Genomic DNA, 17,234 nt, shown 5'->3' with positions numbered 1-17,234 from the left:
TAGGTATCAAATGGGCAATTTTATCGTGTCGTGAGGGCAAAATTTAAAATTGGATCTGGCAACACTGTTTCGTGGCGGGGCGCGTAAAGTTTTTGGTTGTCCTTTGTGGTGCTTGTATTGTTCAATTCCAATTTGACAGGGGTAGTTGGGATATTTTAAGTTTTTCTTTCAAGTGTCATCATGCCAGCTGACGAACCCCCGCCCGACGAAACGTTCAAAGTCTTGGTGGCCACTGATATACACTTGGGAGTGTATGAAAAAGACCCTGCCCGAGGTTAGCTCCCAAACGCTTAAGTCAAATTTATCAGATATAATACTCAGCTCTCTTTTTCCCGTAATTTTCCGCTTTTTTGTTACAAAATAAAGCTCCACGTCGGTCCCTGTGTTTTGAGATTATTGACCGAGCGCTGATTTTGTTTAACCTCTTCTCATGATTTCAGGTGATGACAGCTTCAATACCTTTGAGGAAATACTCCAACTCGCCCGTGAACACGATGTGGATTTCATACTTCTGGGTGGTGACTTGTTCCATGAAACAAAGCCTTCTTCCTCCTGTATGCATCGATGTATGGCATTGCTTCGTGAATACTGCATGGGAGACCGGTAAGTTCATATTCGATAGACGGCTTTTAATTTTAAACCAACAAGCCAATCTAATCATCTATTGTTACTAGGCCCATCTCTTTTAATTTCCTGAGTGACCATGAGATGATTTTTAAGGACTCCTCTCAATCGGTTGTCAACTATGAGGACCCCAACATTAACGTGTCAATTCCTGTTTTCTCTATTCATGGCAATCATGACGATCCAACAGGTGTGTGTTACTTACCTGTGCTTTAAGTAAGGTATGACAATGTATTAATTAAATATTGCTTTGCAGGTCAGGATGCTATTTGTACTCTTGATATCCTAAGCTGTGCTGGATTGGTAAACTATTTTGGGAAAAGTACAGATCTGACTCAACTCAATGTAAATCCGGTACTTCTGCAGAAAGGTCCTTCCCGCTTAGCTTTGTATGGATTTGGTCATGTTAAAGATCCAAGACTCTACCGTTTGTTTCAAGAGGAAAAGGTACTCTCATCTTTGTGTCCTATCATTTTCTGTTATCATTTTGTACATCTGAATAATATTGTTTTCACCTCCTTATTTTTTTTATCAGGTAACTTTTTTCCAACCTGACGAGTTTCAAGATGAGTGGTATAATATATGTGTTTTACATCAAAATAGAGTTGAAGGCAGAGGCAAAAAATGCACAATTCCTGAAGAGTTTTTGCCTAAGATGTTGGATCTCGTTATATGGGGTCATGAACATGACTGTCGAATTGAAATGGAGGAGAACAAGAAAATGAAATTTTTTGTTTCTCAACCTGGTAAAGTATATAGCTTGTGCACTAAATGCTTTGAATTATGTTTTTATCATAAGTGAGCTATAATAGTTGTTGCCTTCTATTTCATTTCATCGTATATTAAGGTAGTCCTGTGGCAACATCTCTCTGTGAAGGAGAGGCAATTCCTAAACACGTTGCCATATTGTATGTTCATGACAAGAAGTTTAGGATGGACTACAAAAAGTTGAAAACTGTAAGACCATTTGTCATTGAAGACTTGGTTCTCTCAGAATTTGAACTGAATGACGTTCAAAAAGACATAAGTGAACAGGTACCTGAAACAGTTTTTTCACTGAACAAACTATATTTTCCTGAGAATTTCCAGAGTAAACAACTATTTGGCTCATACTGTTTCAGGTGGAGGAAGTGGTTCATGAAAAAGTAAATGAAATGATAAAAGATGCAGAAAAACTGCGCACTGGCAAGTGTCAATTATTTGTAACCTGATTTGTATTGATTTCATATTTTTATTTAATCTTACTTTTACAGGACACCCTAAGCAGCCCATACTTCCTTTGATACGATTACGGTTGTTTTTCACTGATGAAAGTCAAATGATTAACACTATTCGATTTTGTCAACGATTTGAGGATAGGGTTGTGAACACAGGCGATATGATTCTAATGAAAAGACTCACACATGAATTCAAAGAGAAGAGAGAAGTACTTGAGAAGGATGTTATGAATGGTGTTCTGAAAGAAGCTAAAGTAAAAATTCTCTTATTTCTCAGGTTGAAAGCATTCTCTGTTGTTGTTTGCAAATGGTGGTTAATTTTTTTTCCTTTGCATGTTAGCACCAAATTGATCTTAAAGTTGAGGATTATGTCAAAGATTATTTCAATAGAGTAGATGATGATGACGCACTTCGGATGAATTTGCTGACTGTTATTGGTCTTAATGAGGCGGTATCTGACATGGTGGATAAGAACCACAATACTGCATTGGCAGAAATAGTGAAGTAAGTATTTTTTCTTCATAAATGGTTACATTATATGTTTTGTTGAACTTGAACAATCTCTGATTCCTGCTTTTCTTCGAATGACTGAAGACATCAGCAGAACCGTATGGAGAAATATTTGTTGCAGAAGGATGTCAATCAGGAAAATATAGAAGATTACATGAGACGCTTTATTCTTGAGAAGAAAGAAGGAGGAGATGCAGAAATGGAAGAGGTAATGCTACATCCTATAAACTATCCTTTTGGGAGAATTTTGTTTTGCAACACTCTCTTCTATCCCCTTTCCCCCCTCTATTTGTCAGACACGAAAACAACTCAAGGAGCATGAGCAATCTTCTGCAACGAATGGTACTAAAACAAAGGCCAAGCCCAAGGGGAAAGCCAATGACACCGTTGAAGTCCTAGAAGATGAGGACGATGACATTGAGGAAGATGATTTCGAACCTGAACCTGTTCGTGGGAGAGGAAGGGCGTCTCGTGCTCCGCGTGCTGCCAGAGCACCAAGGGCAGCAAGGGCACCAAGGGCTTCAAGGGCTGCCTCAACCACAGCAAGCAGTCGTGGACGTGGCAGAGCGGTGAGTCTCACTTAGCCTTTGAATTGTGCCTCTATTCTCTCAGTGGCACAATATCTGCCGTCATATTTGAACAAATCCAAGCTATTATCTTTTTTAAATTTGTGTTGTTTTGTTGAATTTTTAAATTTTAGACACCTCAGCGCACTATTATGGATTCATTTGCTACCCAGTCTAGTCAGATATCACTTGTGAGGACACAAACACGCACAAACAGAAGTCGTGTCCAATATGATTCTGATGATTCTGAGTAAGGAGACGGAAGGAGATGGAAGGAATTTGAAGTTTTGGCCATCCACTAAGGTGCAGTAGTAGAACAACAATTTAAAAATCATTTTAAAAATCATGTTTCTTTGTACTTTTTTTCTTTTGTCCTGTCTTAATTTTTTCAAACTTTTGATACCTTGTACTAATTTTTAAAATGTTCGCAAAGGAATAGTTTGACTTTTAACAGGGTCTTTATACGAATAAAACAAATCTCAGAAATACAGTTTATTTTTATTTGTTTCTACCAACTTTACATTAGTAGAATGTCGGCACTAACATATCTCAAAAAATCCTTTCATGTAGCAGTTGAACTGACAACTCCATGTTAGTCAAACATTAGTTTGTATAATATTTTTTTCCCTCAACAAATAGTTAGCAGGTTAACTGATGGAAGCTCCTACTGGATCTGCAATATGTTTAAGAAAATTGCAACCCAGAAAAATTTTAACATTGAGGTCTTTGTCAGACGACTTTTAATGAAATATAATGGAGTGTGAATGGAAGTGCCTAGGGTAGAAGTTAGCCAAGACTGTTAGTCTTACAAATGTGACTACCTCCTCCCCCTGTTCTCATCCAATTATAAATTAATTAGGGAATACTAGGGAAAAAGAATAACCAGTGTGGAACCAGAAAACAGGTTTGAAGTTGATGGGCATGCCACATTCACATAGAAAAAGTTTAGGGGAAATACAGTTTCTGATGAAAATTCTTAGACCTCATAACTTCATCTACACAATTTCAGTTGGCATGATCAAAATTCCTATCAATGCCCTAGAACTAAATCAACATCAAGATTTCAATGTGAGAAATTCCTGTCACAATCTAACTATTAAGGTCACTAACAGAAAATTCAGCAGTATGAATAGTACTACTGGACGGCACTTAATCATGTAACAGTTGAATACTGAGTAAAGTTCATTATAAGAACCAATTGTAGTTGTCTTCTTCAGTCTGATGATCAAAAAAGAATCCAATTGGAAGAAAACAGATTATAATTTTGGACTTAGATTTTCAAGGTCCTAGGATTATACACAACTGTAATTTAAATAAAACAATAAAAACAACATGCACATCCTCATCCTATACACATCATCTTAATAAACATGGCTACATATCCCCAGCACACAATTCTTTTCAAGACTCAGTTCTAATACTTGAGGATACTTCTCATATTGGAGATTGTAGTTTAGCATATTCTTCCGTTACACCTGTTGGCTAAGTACTTTTACAGATTTGTTATACTGTATGTCAAGAAACCAAGTCAGCACAGTAAAACTGTCTCAAATTGGCATTGATTGCAGTCTTGGTATGTCTAGAACATAAGCATCGAGCAACCATTGAACTGAAAACTGAAAACTATGGGTAATTGTTGACTATTGTATGGAAAAGCTATACTGTATAAAGAATTATGTGGAAGAACTGGATCACTGTTAACTGGACAAACAATTTGCAGAAATGTACTCCAAACTTCGGTTTAAATTCAATAGGAGCCATGGAAAGTATTTTACATTTCAAGATGAAAACTGGACCCCCCTCCGCCCTATTTTTCCGTGCTACCGTATTAACACATGAATTCAAGAAGTCTCATTCATTATGCTCCTCGACATGAACAACAATTAACTAAGCAAAAGCACACAAATAATGATTTAAAATAGTTTTCTTTTAGAATAACTGCCTTGGCAACGGCCTGGTATACAGACAATAAATCTTACACTTCTAAAGTAGATTTTTCTCATGCTACACATTCAGACACACTAAAGGGGAACTTAACTTCAAATGAAGTAAAGTGTACCATTTAATATTATCCAATGAATAATATTGTCCAATAGAAACCCACACAGAACAGACATGATTTACAGTGATTCCAAGTAACATTATTTTAGCTCACCTATATTCACAAGGACTATTCCTTTTAAAGGGCAAAACATGAACTTTCATAAGTCACCTATAAAATTTGTGGACAAAATATCACCAGAAACAGCTTGGTATATGTATGCTGTACTTTGAGCAACTGGATGATTAGTGCGGTTCACAAGTTGAGGAGAGCCAGTTCCAAAATAAATCTGGTACAAAACAGACTTTGAAAGTGCTCTTTAAAACGGCCAATAGGACATTTGATAATACATGTTTTCAAACAATGATGGAATATAATGGGACAAGATAAACTTGGAATCTTGGAGACTCAATTCTTGAGAAGCTGGAGCAAAGATTTATATGGAGCATATGAAAGTACAAAAACCCCAGAAGCACAGAAGTGCATTAATACTGAATAACGATTTTAACAAAAATGCAACTTAACATGAACCTACAAAATTCTTTGGAATGTTGTCCATTTGAATTGCCAACATCAACAATAGATTAAGAAGAACAACAATAGTATGTGGTGTAGAAATTAGAATAACATTAGAATGGTTACATTCATGAATACAATAATAGTAATAAAAATAAGACATACATAGCTTTGATAAGCTGCTAGAGCAATAATCTTCACCCTTTCCTTTGGCACAACTATCTATCATTTTGCCAGAAGACTATTTAAATTAACACTGTCTAATATGTATATTATTGTAAATTGGCGCAATCTAAATATAAGTGACTTGAAAAAATCTGTACTTTGCACAAGAAGAGGCCTTTTAATTTAGAATACACTCCCTGTAATCAGTAAGAATAGCTTGTATGTGTAAAGTAGTAGCAGACATTGTACAGGCTCATTAGGAGAGGAAAGCTGTTGTTGTACATGCAGCTATTCTTACCATTTGTTGTGTGTTCTGAAAGGCATATACAAAGACAATGGTAACAAATAAGACTAGCCAATAGATAACTTAAGTTTCCACTCAATAACATTTCTCAGCATGACTAGCAATGCAAGTCAAATCCAGAAAATAACAGGAAAAATCTTTCCTTCAATCCTGATAAAAAAAAATGCATTGCTGCACCCTATATAAAACAAACTGGTTTAAAACCTGGATATGGCAAAAAACAAAACAAAAAACTCTTACCTAAAGTTTGGAAGAAAAAACTAATGAATACTGAAACATATTTCTTCAGTCCATCATTCTTTACTGGATCGATCAACATCTATTCTCAGAAAATAAGAGATTATTATGACCAAGAAATGAGCTGGCTTGACTAACACTGTCATCCTCAGCACTAAGCAGCCATGAGCTACAGTTAACTCTTCAGAAAAAAATTTTCCTGTTTCTCAGAACAAAATAGAGAATACTACCTTTTACACTTTGCTTCACAAAGTACAGTCTTACAAGTTTATATTACTACGTACATAACACACAATAAGATTATCATGATCAAAAATACAGAAAAAGTTAAGTTTACATGGCTGGTTTAAGGAATAATTTTTTCACACTAAGTCTCTATGGATTTTATAAAGTAACAAGAAGCTTAAAGGACTTACACTTGCTTCGGGTTAAAAAATAAAACCTATCAATTTGTTTTATCCTTTCTCTTTCCAGGATTAAACAGCTACCTTTACGTGCCACATTCGACAGGTAGGACAAGCACTCAAAAAATTCGGCAGAAGAAAGATTGCAGGCTTGAACGTGGGACTGATTCCAGAAAGCCAACTTTCAACTTATCTTAAAGTTGTGCACTATCCAGTTAGGCACAAAGCAAAACAGCTCAGTGTATCCTGATGACATTTCTGAATAAAATATTTCTGCAAGGCATCCTCACAACTTTGTATTGAATACAGTACTATAAAACATATAGAAAGTTTAAAATCAGCATGATTTAATCTTAAGTTGAACTACAATTTATTGATTGTCTGTACCTTAGTCGTCTGGTATCTGTAGAAATCAATACCTTACAACCCACAAACATGATTAAGCCCACGAGCAAAACTAATAAAGCACCAATGCTAATCTTCAAGTCCATGGGTCATAAAGGAACTGACTTTCAGCATCTTAAGTGAACACTTCTAGTGATTTTCGGCCAGGATTGCAATACAGGGATGTAAAAAAAATCTGTTTCTCATTTGTGTAAGATGACAAAATGGGACTCATTCAATTCATACACCAATTTAACTTACATGGGGTGCCAATATATATGAACATATTAACATCACATAACATTCTATACTTAAAATTATCTATGTGATGGACGAATATAGTAAAATGGTGGAATACAGGCTCTCATTATCAACAGATAATACCATCTCTTTAATTTACAATAATTTAGAAAGTAGCTTTATTTTGAGCAAAGGGGATTCCCATAAGAATGAAGTGAAGGGTAAAAATGGGAAAGAAATTAAGTCAAAACATTAACGCTTCCTGTCCAAAATTTAAAATTTGAGATACAATCCACCCACACCAGCAAAAGTGACTTTCATCAACGAAAACATTGTTCAAAAAATGTATAGAATTAAGTGTGGTAATTGGGTCCTCCTAAAACTTTTCAGTCATTAAAATTCAATTCACCTGCTCCATGAGGTAAAATATGGTAAATACCAGAAGCAAACAGCAGACAACAATGATAATGAGAATGGAGCACCAACAGTACATAAGTCCAAGTTCCAGTTTAAAAAAAAACAACAACAAAAAAACTACTCTTTACCATTTAAGTCAAATTTCTTAGAGTTTAAATGTCCTCTTAGCTTGGCACAGCCATTTACTTACACCTCAGGAAGTTCTGATGTGACTTCATTAACAACAAAAATAAACTGTCAGCTAAATCTAAACTAAACACCTCAAGTAAGAGCTGGGCGTGGATGATACCTGAGTGTACAGCATAGTTCTTTTTGTGTTGTGTTTGTCCAGTGGGCCTTGCACATTAGAACCAACCCTGTAACAATTATAGGAATTCCCAGCAGAGTACAAACAAGCTCTGGAGTGAAGTTAGGCCACCATTCAATGTACCCTGCAGAGAGATCAAGAGAGGAAAAGAGATACCATTAAATAATCCTTCAAATTGTGTGACCAAGATTTAAAACATAAAATGTACATACCTCCATTGTTAGGTGCAAGTTTAAAAACTGACCAAAATATATTTGCTAAAGGTAAAGCTGATGTTATAAGTGCCACAGTAAACACTGATGACTGACACATAATAAGGAAATGGTAGGCAGAAAATGAAAATATTAGAAAACTTGCAGCAAACATCCACCCGTATTGAGCCAGACTTCCACATGCAGGTGAGGTTAATGAAGAGTTGTTGGCAGCATCAGGTTGAAAGTGGCATAGAATAGCAATGTGGGAATTGTTGAGGAGTTCACTCCAGGAAGAACTCTGAAAATAAGAATCATGGAAATTATACTCTTACGTTATGTACAAAATAATTTTCACCACAAAACAAAACAAGGGTAAGGGAAAAGGTCACATGAATGTTACTTACCTTTCCTACAAAGTGCAACATGCTGGTCCAGAAGGAAATAAAAATAAAGAAGAAACTGACCAAGTTCACAGAAAACAAAATGCTTAGGGCTGATGGAGAGGGAGTCGAATTAATATGCCCATTCTGCCTTGCCAAACCTCCAGGCATATGTTGGTCTTCATTTCTTCTGTTCCCACTACTGTTCTCTCCAGCTCCATACTACATAAATAAAAAATAAATAAGATTAAACAACGATAAGGAACCATCTAATCTAAATGAGAAAACTTGTAACAAGAGATTCCTGGATCTGTACCTCATTACCGATGAGGGAAGGCTCACTTGGATCCCACTGGCCCTCTGGCGGGATATTACCATTCTGTGACGAGACCATGCATGAAATTGTTTCAAGAAGAGAGTTACGACTTTTGCAAGCCAGTTGATTTTCCTGTAACAAAGAGACAAAAGCTTGAATTGATTCAAAATTCAAACTAGTACACAGCTAGTTCAAGTACTGAATTGGCAAGCTCACCAAATGCATGGATACAATTTGACCTTCCAATACTGAGAAATGAAAACACCACAGTCCTAGTCCAGCGATGTAAGTTAGGCCCCATAGAAAGTGTGTAGTGCGGTTCCACTGTCCTCCATCGTCTTCTACTTTCTCACGTTCATACCCACGACAGTGAAATTCATCACATAAAGCATAGTCAACACTGACAAATAGTCCTATGACAATCGTTGTAGCACAAAATACTTTTTGAAGTCCCATGACTGCAAACGAAGGAAACAATGTAGTCAGCATAGGACTTAACGGGGAAACAAAACATTTTCAAATAGTCATTCAACTCACTTTTCTTCGAAAAGCAGAAATAATAAATCATTGAGAAAACAAGAATAATTCCTTTCATGGGATCTTGGAGGTGGCACAGCACTCTTTGGCGATCCAGAGCATACACAATGCACAGACCACCTAGGCCTTGACAGTACCCTAGTTGTAAAACGGACAACAGGGAGATGGGCGGTATCACATTCTTTTTGAAAGAGGAAAAAGAAAAGATTCGAAACTTGGCACGAATGCAGATGCACGAAAAGCTAAGAACAACCGAGGTCGCAGAGCAAAACAGTATAGATGGGTAGATGTCAGCAACTCGGGTGGACGTTTCCAAGTACAAAGGCAAGAGCACGAGCAGCGCGGTGGCTGACACCAGACACAGGACCCCCGTGCCCACAAACTCGGCTCGTTTTTTGAAACAACATTGTCTCCCGAGGCCGTGCCGGAATGGTGGACCCTGAATAACCTTCCTGCTCAGGTCCAAATAGGCGTCGCTCTCCTCCGGGGAATCGTCTGAATCACTGACGTTCACTAGTAAGTCTTCCTGCTCGTCTCCATCCATTTCACTGTCGTTTCACGCGCCAAGGGGGAAAAGAGATTTCTAACGCCTAAAGAGTCTGCACTAAAGTAATACTGATACTACAACATGTCGTCTGCTTGAGATAGATGTATTTGTTTTTTGACACTGTTGTTGTTGATAGAGCCAGAGAGCTTCTAGGACGGGAGGCCACTGCTCGGCGCTGAACTGCGCCGCGCTCTGATTGGCCGAGCCGCGTTCCCCCCTCGAGCTTCCGTCGGGCGCCAACTTTAAAGCGGGGAATTATCGATTTTCGGCTTCGGCACGACCAGACCAGGCTTTGCCGGGCTTCGCCTGGCTTTGCCAGCTTTGCCGCAGCACGGCGACAGAAACTCGCAGTAATGAGTCTTCTCCCCCCCCCCCTTTTCTCGTGAGTCCTTGAGCAGTGTCTAGTCCTCGGACTGGGAATGTGACAGTCACGGTGCCGGTACCAGGTAGAGGAATGTAGCCAGGCGCCAGGTAGGCCATAGCGACGTGTGCAAGCAGCGCGGTACAGCGGGTGGCCTACCTCAACTTCGCAGGCGCCGTGACTCAAGAAGGGGGAAGCCGGAAAAAACAGATCCATCCACGCAAAGTTGTCCACAAAATAAATTCAACTATTTTATTTGTCATAAATAGGCAGGGCTCCAACAGAAATGTTGCTTTTGCGGCAGTCCTTCTCCTTCTTCACCGCCGCCTGTTTTGGCTGTTTTGGCGGGACGCGTCCCAGCAGCGGCGGAACGTCTCCGAGAAGTCGGTGGGTGGCTGCAGCGGCGCGCGGCAGTTGAAGGGGCCCTGGAAGTGCACCCGCGCCAGGTCCAAGCAGTCCACGCGCCGGTCGCCGTCGCAGTCCTGCCGACAACCAAGAAGTGTGTTAACTTACAAGGTGTTAAGCCCTTAACAAAAAAAAATTAAAACAAAAATAACATGGCGGGGAGCTGGCTTGATTTGGATTGGAACGCCCACCGCCAGTTCGGTACAAAATTTTATCTCATCAATCACAATTTACTCTGTGACGTTATCAACCCATTTTTTCGCACTATCACTGCCCAGTCTCGGACACTGCAGTGCCGGGCCGGCCCATCCCGCGTCGCTGCGCGTCGCCAGACGCCGCGCGCACCCGAGTGACATTGATGAATGAATGAATGAATAGTAGGCAATGCTCACCTGCGCGAACCTGTCCAGGTAGCCTCGCACGGCCTCGGCGGCGCAGAACGAGTCCCGGAGGCAGTCGGAGGAAGCTGGCAAAACAAAGTCGCTGGTTACTGATGAGCGGGGAGAGAACAACGCACAGGCGCAAAAATCACAACAGCAGAAAAAAGCGAAGGCGCCACCAAATTGTTACCTGCAGGCCTGTCCACCGAGTCCCCCTTGAGCAGTGGCTTGCCGGCCAGGGTCCAGTAGCGCTTGGACAGCAAGAAGGGCCCGCAGAAGCCGCGGTCGTCGCAGCCGATGGCCTCGTCGCAGCCGCTGGCCGCCTCGCAGATGCACGGCAGGCACGACGGGTCGCTCTGCAGCACCCAGCGCCCCACGCCGGGGTCCACGAACTGGGGCTTACCTGGACAGGGGAGCCGGCAGGGTCGGACACAGTTTCTAGAACGCTAGAACCAACGCACAGTGCGCCAAAAGACCGGCGGAGGCGGTCAAAATCCCGGACGCCTTTTGAGCTCCAGGGTTGCTAAATGGGAGTCGAATCGAACGTGTGACCCCACCATTGGATTGCTCTCCAAACGAGGAATCCATTGGTGGGGTCACATACTCGGATCGAGCCCTGTTTAGCGACTCTGGAGCTCGAAACGCGTCTAGAGTTTAGGCCGCAGGCGCCGGTCCCTTGTGGCGTTGACGGGGAGGTTCACCACAAGGGGCGCGGCCAGGCGGTCACTCACCCGTGCTGTTGGCGGCCGGCCTCTGCCTGGCCTGCTGCGCGGCCTGCACGGCCTGCACGGGCACCGCCACCCGCTGCGCCTGCAGCTGCGGCTGCACCTGCTGCTCTCGCGGAGGGTCCACGGACACGACCCGCCGCTCCAGGATCACCGGCTGCGACAGCTGCACCTGCAGCCCGTCCTGCTGGAAGCCCTGGAAGCCCTGCTGCTGCAGCTGGTTCTGGATGTCCTGCACCAGCAGGAGCAGCTCTCGCTGCGAGGAGCTCTGCAGCGGCTGCAGCTGCTGGAACTGCTGCGCGACGGTCGCGGCCAGCAGCACGGCCAGCAGCAGCGCGGTCCGCGCGACGGTCGGCAGCATGGCGGCAGCGACACTGCAACAAAGTGGCGGCAGCACTGAATGGGCGAACGCGAACGCCAGCCTTTCCCAGAGCGCCGTTCGTCGAACAAACTTGGATACGTTCTTTCAACCTCCTTTCGCATCTTCCCATGCATATGGAGGAGGCGATCGTGTTCAGCGCCGCCGGCGAGTGCGAGTCCCCGGGCCGCGGGTCGGTCCTGGGCGGCAGACGTGCGTGCGGGCCACGTGCGGGGCAGTGGGCAGTGCATGCTGATTATGACCCACAAAGTAAGGCACGGCGCCTCGCGGCCCGCCGTGCAGTGGAGCCACTACCAGAGATGGCGCCAAGGCCAGCGTGCCCTGGCGGCCGCCTCGCCTAGCCTCGCCTCCAGCGCGCTCCAGGCTCCAGCGCGCGTCCTGGAGGCTGATCTGCATGTCAGCCCGGGGCAGTGTGCTGGCCTGGCTGGCCTGGCTGGACTTCCCTGCCTCACGCATCGGCCGGGCCGCCGGGCCATCCGTCGTCCTGCCGGATGTGCTGCTTGGCGGACGGGACGGACAGGCGGACGGCGAGATAGAGCCGCGCGGATGGCTGCCACTAAATCGCGCGTCGCACAAATCGCACAGCACGCGGCAGTGCGGCCCGGCGTGATCGTCGCCTGCTAGATTGCCGCGCATTACCGCGCCTGCAGACTGACTCCGAGGGGCGTTTTCGACTCTGTCTCTCTCGCACCTATACGGGGCCACCGATGAGTGCGAGAGAGACAGAGCGACGAAAACGACTCTCGGAGTCAGTTTGCTGCACCCGGCTTAGGCTGTGGCGTGGCGCCTTGGCCCCGTGGGTCCTGGTGGTCCTGGCTGCCAAATGACTCAGTGCCATAGGCCACGCGCGCCCGGGCCGGGCCGGCGAAGGAAGCTAGACATAATGACAATAACAAGTGGGGCAAAGGCAGAGCAGCGAATCGCAGCAGCCAGGCCTGCCAGGCCGAGGCCGGGAGTGGGCCACGCACTATTATGTCGCGCCACAGGTGCAGCCGGCAGACTGATTCCGGAGTCGTTTGCGTCGCTCTGTCTCTCTTGCACTCGTGGGGCGTTCCGCGCAGGTGCGAGAGAGACAGGGCGACGAAAACGACTCTCGGAATCGGTCTACATAGAGCCGTCAGCGCGGTGCGGCGTGTGCCAAGGCTCCCCTGCTTTCGGCTGGGACAACTCAACGCGCCAGAGGAACAAAATAAATCCACACCCCGGCGGGAGTTGAACCCGGGGAACGCCGCTGGAATCGTGATCGGCGTGTGTGTTGTGTGTTCGAGATGCCGCGCATGTCGCTGGCGTGGGCGCGTGGCAGTGTGGCGGCGTGGCGTGGCCGCCCTTTCCGCCGCGTCCTTACTACACGCTCGTTGTCCACGTTGTCCACACCCACCACGCCCCGCCCCGCCCCGCCCCGCCACGCCTGGTGCTGAATGGATTACTCAATGGCGATGGCTGCCTCTCGCGCACTCTCGCGCCGCCTCGGCCCGTCGGCCTGGCCGCCTCCCTTAGCCCGTCACGGCAGCCCGCGGCAGTGTATGTGCATTAGAGAACCTTGGCGAAGCGAACTTGGATAAACAAAGGCGATGTTATCTCCGCCAGGTGGGCGGGGCCTGGGGCAGCTTGGGGCCTGTCGCCCCATTCCGAAGGCATCGCTTCGTCGCTCTGTCTCTCTCGCACTCGCCCAGCGTCCCGTACAGGTGCGAGAGAGACAGAGCGACGAAAGTGTCCTTTCGGCATGGAGGCGGCCGGCGACGCGACGCACGTCGGTGACGTCGACGTCGAGCAACACGCGCGCCCCCTGCACGACATCGGTGCCGCGCGGTGCCGCTGAGGCAACAGCAACGGCATGTCGCCCTATGCCGTTGTCGCCGGCGTCGCCGCGCGCGACTCCGTATCGCACAGGACGCGACGCCGCGACGCTCCATCGACCTCACTGCACTGCGGACTGCGGTAAGGTCGCGGCGGGGCCAACAATACCACTACACCGGTACACCAGCCGCACCAGCGCACCTACACCGAAAGACGGGCCGGCATCGCCAATCCCGCGATAATTGCCCGGCCAGCCGATAATCGGGCGTCCGCGCGCCAATCGGCCCGACCCGAACAATGATTGCGAAAAAGGGAAAACGAAACCTCATTTCCTCGCGTCTCGCCGCGACTCGCGTGTGATTGCAGCCGGGCCGGCATCATCCCCGCCAATTACAGGATTACAGGGCGGCACACACACACACACACACACACACACACACACACACACACACACACACACACACACGACGCCGAGGCTGGGAATGGACAAGGCGGCCTTAAGGTCTCCGGTGTAGCCCGTAATGGTAATGGTAACGAGAGCGGTAGGCAACCCGTTGCACAGGGGTGGTCGGCGGGACTGCCTGCCGACTAGGCGATTGCGATTGCGATTAATGGCTGGACCACGCGCTCGGCTTGAGACTGGTTCCGAAGATCGGCTTATCGTCGCGCTGTCTCTGTCGCGCTGACGGGGCGTTCCGTGGCGCTGCGAGAGAGACGGGACGACTGGACGACTCTTCGAGACAGCTCGGCCCAGGCTCGAGCTCGAGGCACCGGTGGAGCGGGTTGGAGCTTGTCGCGGCAATAACCGCCCTTCATCACGCTGCCGCGGCTGCCGCAGCCTGCTGCAGCACTCGGGGGCCCTCGACGACCCCCTCGCCCTCCCCGCATAACGAATGCGCCCCCGGGGCCCCCCGGGCCATTAGCATCACGAAGAGGATAGGGCACACCGCGGGCACGGCCGTGGTAGGCCCTGGCACGGCACGACGTGACCGAACAAAGGCATGACTCCGCGTCACTGTGTTACTGTACCTCTATGCACTTGCAGTGGCGCGGTGGCGCGGTTCCGGGGGCACTTTCCGGGAATCACAGCTTTCGAGAGTCACCACTGGCGGTCGTTCCCGGGCGGCATCCGCAACGTCGGCGCGCCGTGTCGTGTCGCTGCTCTTGACCTTTCTCCCTTTGGCTGGCCGTCGTCCTCGTCACTCGCGCGGCGCTCTACCCGCGGCCAGTCACTGCTTCATGGCGGCGCGGCTCGTCTCGGAGTGCAGGGCGCGCGGGGCACTCCGCCATTCATACCGGCGACGTGCAGACTGGAGCGCGGCTGGAGCGCCGCTGGAGCCGCCGGAGTGGGAGGAGCTGCTGGGCCGACCCCGCCGCGCCGCGCCGCGCCGCCAAAGCACTGTGGAGGTGTGTCCGGTCGGGGCGGACGGCGGACACACCGCGGACGCGGCGGACTGTCACAAGGGTCCCCGCGGACCACTCGCAATTAACAATTGACACAAACCATTCCCCCAGCCGCGTGTCCAGAGGCAGGGAGCGGCTTCGCGCGTTCCCGTTAGCGAATCGCGTCGTCGCCTTCAGACCGCACGTCGCAGCGTCGCCCCCACGGGGCTGCCATATCGACATGACCCGGACGAGGCGCGCGAACCGGCTGCTCATGTCCTGCCGTTTTACGACCGCCGTTAGCTTCGCAACGGGACACCTTGTTTATTGTAATTTTCTCGGAAAATAAAACACGGTTTGGGCAGCCGTGCTGTCCCCGGTGGTGGTTCCCTTGGTTCCCTCCGTCCGACACTGAAGTGTGACACGACACCAGCAGACCGATTGCTAGTCGTTTTCGTCGCTCTGTCTCTCTCGGGCCTGTGCGGGACACCCCATGAGTGTGAGAGAGACAGGTCAGGCCGCAGAAGCAAAAGCGTGCCACACTTGGCGGCCACATGGTCGGGTTTTGCATTTAGCATTTAGGTCCACGTTTACGAGCGGCTTGCCCAGGCTTGCCGCGTCGCGCAGCTCAAGGATGCACTCGGCGGGTACTCCACCCGGCAGGCTGCTCCGTCTCTCTCGCACCCCTACGGGACGCCCCATGAGTGCGAGAGAGACAGAGCCACGAAAGCACTGTTCGGAATGTGCCTCTTTCTTTCCGGCAGAGGACGTTATTGTTCTCTTAACGATCGCTGCATGCCGCATGCGATTCACGAGCGGAAAACACCGCGGAGGTCCGGCCGCCCAGGCCGCCCCGCCTCGTGCTTTCGCGCCCCACGTTGACACACGTTTTTTCGGCCGTAAATGTTGGAGGCGTGAGTCGCCGAGGGCTGCTGCACTCCGGGGAATTCTATCGGCCGATTCCCGCGACGCTATTGGTCGTGAGTCGTGAGTCACGGGGGGACCGGCTCGGCTCGGCATACCGCCTCCACGACGGCCAAGCGATCCGCGCGCCGCTGCCACCGCTGCCCAGTGTCCAGGAGCCGGGCTCGGCCACTCTGCCCACGCCTCGGACGTGGTCTAGACTTGGCTTGCCTCTGCCTCGCTGTGTGCGTGCGTGTGTGTGTGCCCCTGCTGCCTAGAGTGTCCCACGCACCGATCGTCTTCTTCGCAGAAAGTGGGATTCCGATTCCGCGGGCAGTGAGGTGGTGAGCACGCGGCACGCCCATACAAGGAGACGGCGCGCCCGTGGGGTAGGCAGCCCGTCGGGCGGCCCGCCGCGACGGCTCGGCCTACCGGGGCGCTGCAGGCGGCGTGCCCTCGCCGTGGGAGTGCCGAGGAGTGCCCGGCGCCAAGGGCCTTCCCTTCCCTTCCGTCCCTGGGCCAAGGCCACCAAGGCCGCCAAGGCCCAAGGGCGGCGAGGACCGCGGAGCAGCCTGATGGTGATTGCACCACGACTTTGCGCTGGCTGAGGGCAGGCGGCAGGCCAAGTTCAGTGTCAAGCTCAAGTGGAGGCGGGAAGGCGGGACCGGACCGGTGGGGGTCTAGGCCACGGTCCCCGTGCCGCCGCTCTGGGCCCGCGGTGAGGTGGCGGCGGAGGCTCACGGGGCCCAGCACCGTGAGAGTGTCGCCTTCTGGTGGCCAGGTGCATCCAGACGGACAGACGTGAGCAGTGGCCCAGCAAGTCCGGCATGCAGTCCGACGCCTTTTGTCGTGTCTAAATGTGCCTGTCGCATCAGCGCCTGTTCCCACCTCGCGGCCTCGCTCCAATCCACGCACCCACACTTCCCGCCGCGGTCCGCAGTCGTGCTGCATTTTCCGGACGGCGACAGTTTAGTTTAAAAATAGAAAATGGGTCT

The 17,234-nt window shown here is 48.3% G+C and overlaps 3 protein-coding genes across 3 annotated transcripts; 1 reads left to right on the top strand and 2 right to left on the bottom strand.

The window, feature by feature from the left end:
- Positions 1-40: 40 nt before the first annotated feature.
- LOC117643931 (double-strand break repair protein MRE11) lies at positions 41-3,403 on the top strand. Its single transcript, XM_034383121.1, has 12 exons — positions 41-274; positions 441-603; positions 675-814; positions 881-1,071; positions 1,160-1,370; positions 1,472-1,659; positions 1,746-1,809; positions 1,878-2,095; positions 2,182-2,345; positions 2,436-2,559; positions 2,648-2,920; positions 3,052-3,403. The coding sequence occupies exons 1-12, from the start codon at positions 181-183 to the stop codon at positions 3,169-3,171; spliced, it is 1,950 nt and encodes a 649-aa protein (XP_034239012.1). The 5' UTR covers positions 41-180; the 3' UTR covers positions 3,172-3,403.
- Positions 3,397-10,063, bottom strand: LOC117643942. The gene is made up of 6 exons (XM_034383132.1): positions 9,360-10,063; positions 9,039-9,280; positions 8,823-8,954; positions 8,531-8,728; positions 8,145-8,424; positions 3,397-8,056 (listed from the first exon to the last, which is right to left on the bottom strand). Exons 1-6 carry the CDS (start codon positions 9,901-9,903, stop codon positions 7,887-7,889), a joined length of 1,566 nt encoding a protein of 521 aa, XP_034239023.1. The 5' UTR covers positions 9,904-10,063; the 3' UTR covers positions 3,397-7,886.
- Positions 10,064-10,482: 419 nt separating this feature from the next.
- LOC117639476 lies at positions 10,483-15,277 on the bottom strand. Its single transcript, XM_034375184.1, has 5 exons — positions 14,983-15,277; positions 11,784-12,151; positions 11,243-11,455; positions 11,065-11,138; positions 10,483-10,749 (listed from the first exon to the last, which is right to left on the bottom strand). Exons 2-5 carry the CDS (start codon positions 12,136-12,138, stop codon positions 10,585-10,587), a joined length of 807 nt encoding a protein of 268 aa, XP_034231075.1. The 5' UTR covers positions 12,139-12,151; positions 14,983-15,277; the 3' UTR covers positions 10,483-10,584.
- Between the last annotated feature and the right edge of the window lie 1,957 nt (positions 15,278-17,234).

The sequence above is a fragment of the Thrips palmi genome, unplaced genomic scaffold, assembly GCF_012932325.1.
Source record: "Thrips palmi isolate BJ-2018 unplaced genomic scaffold, TpBJ-2018v1 HiC_scaffold_1, whole genome shotgun sequence".
NCBI classification, from domain to species: domain Eukaryota; kingdom Metazoa; phylum Arthropoda; class Insecta; order Thysanoptera; family Thripidae; genus Thrips; species Thrips palmi.
Note: the sequence above shows the minus strand (reverse complement) of the source record. Positions and strands in the feature narration are given on the sequence as shown.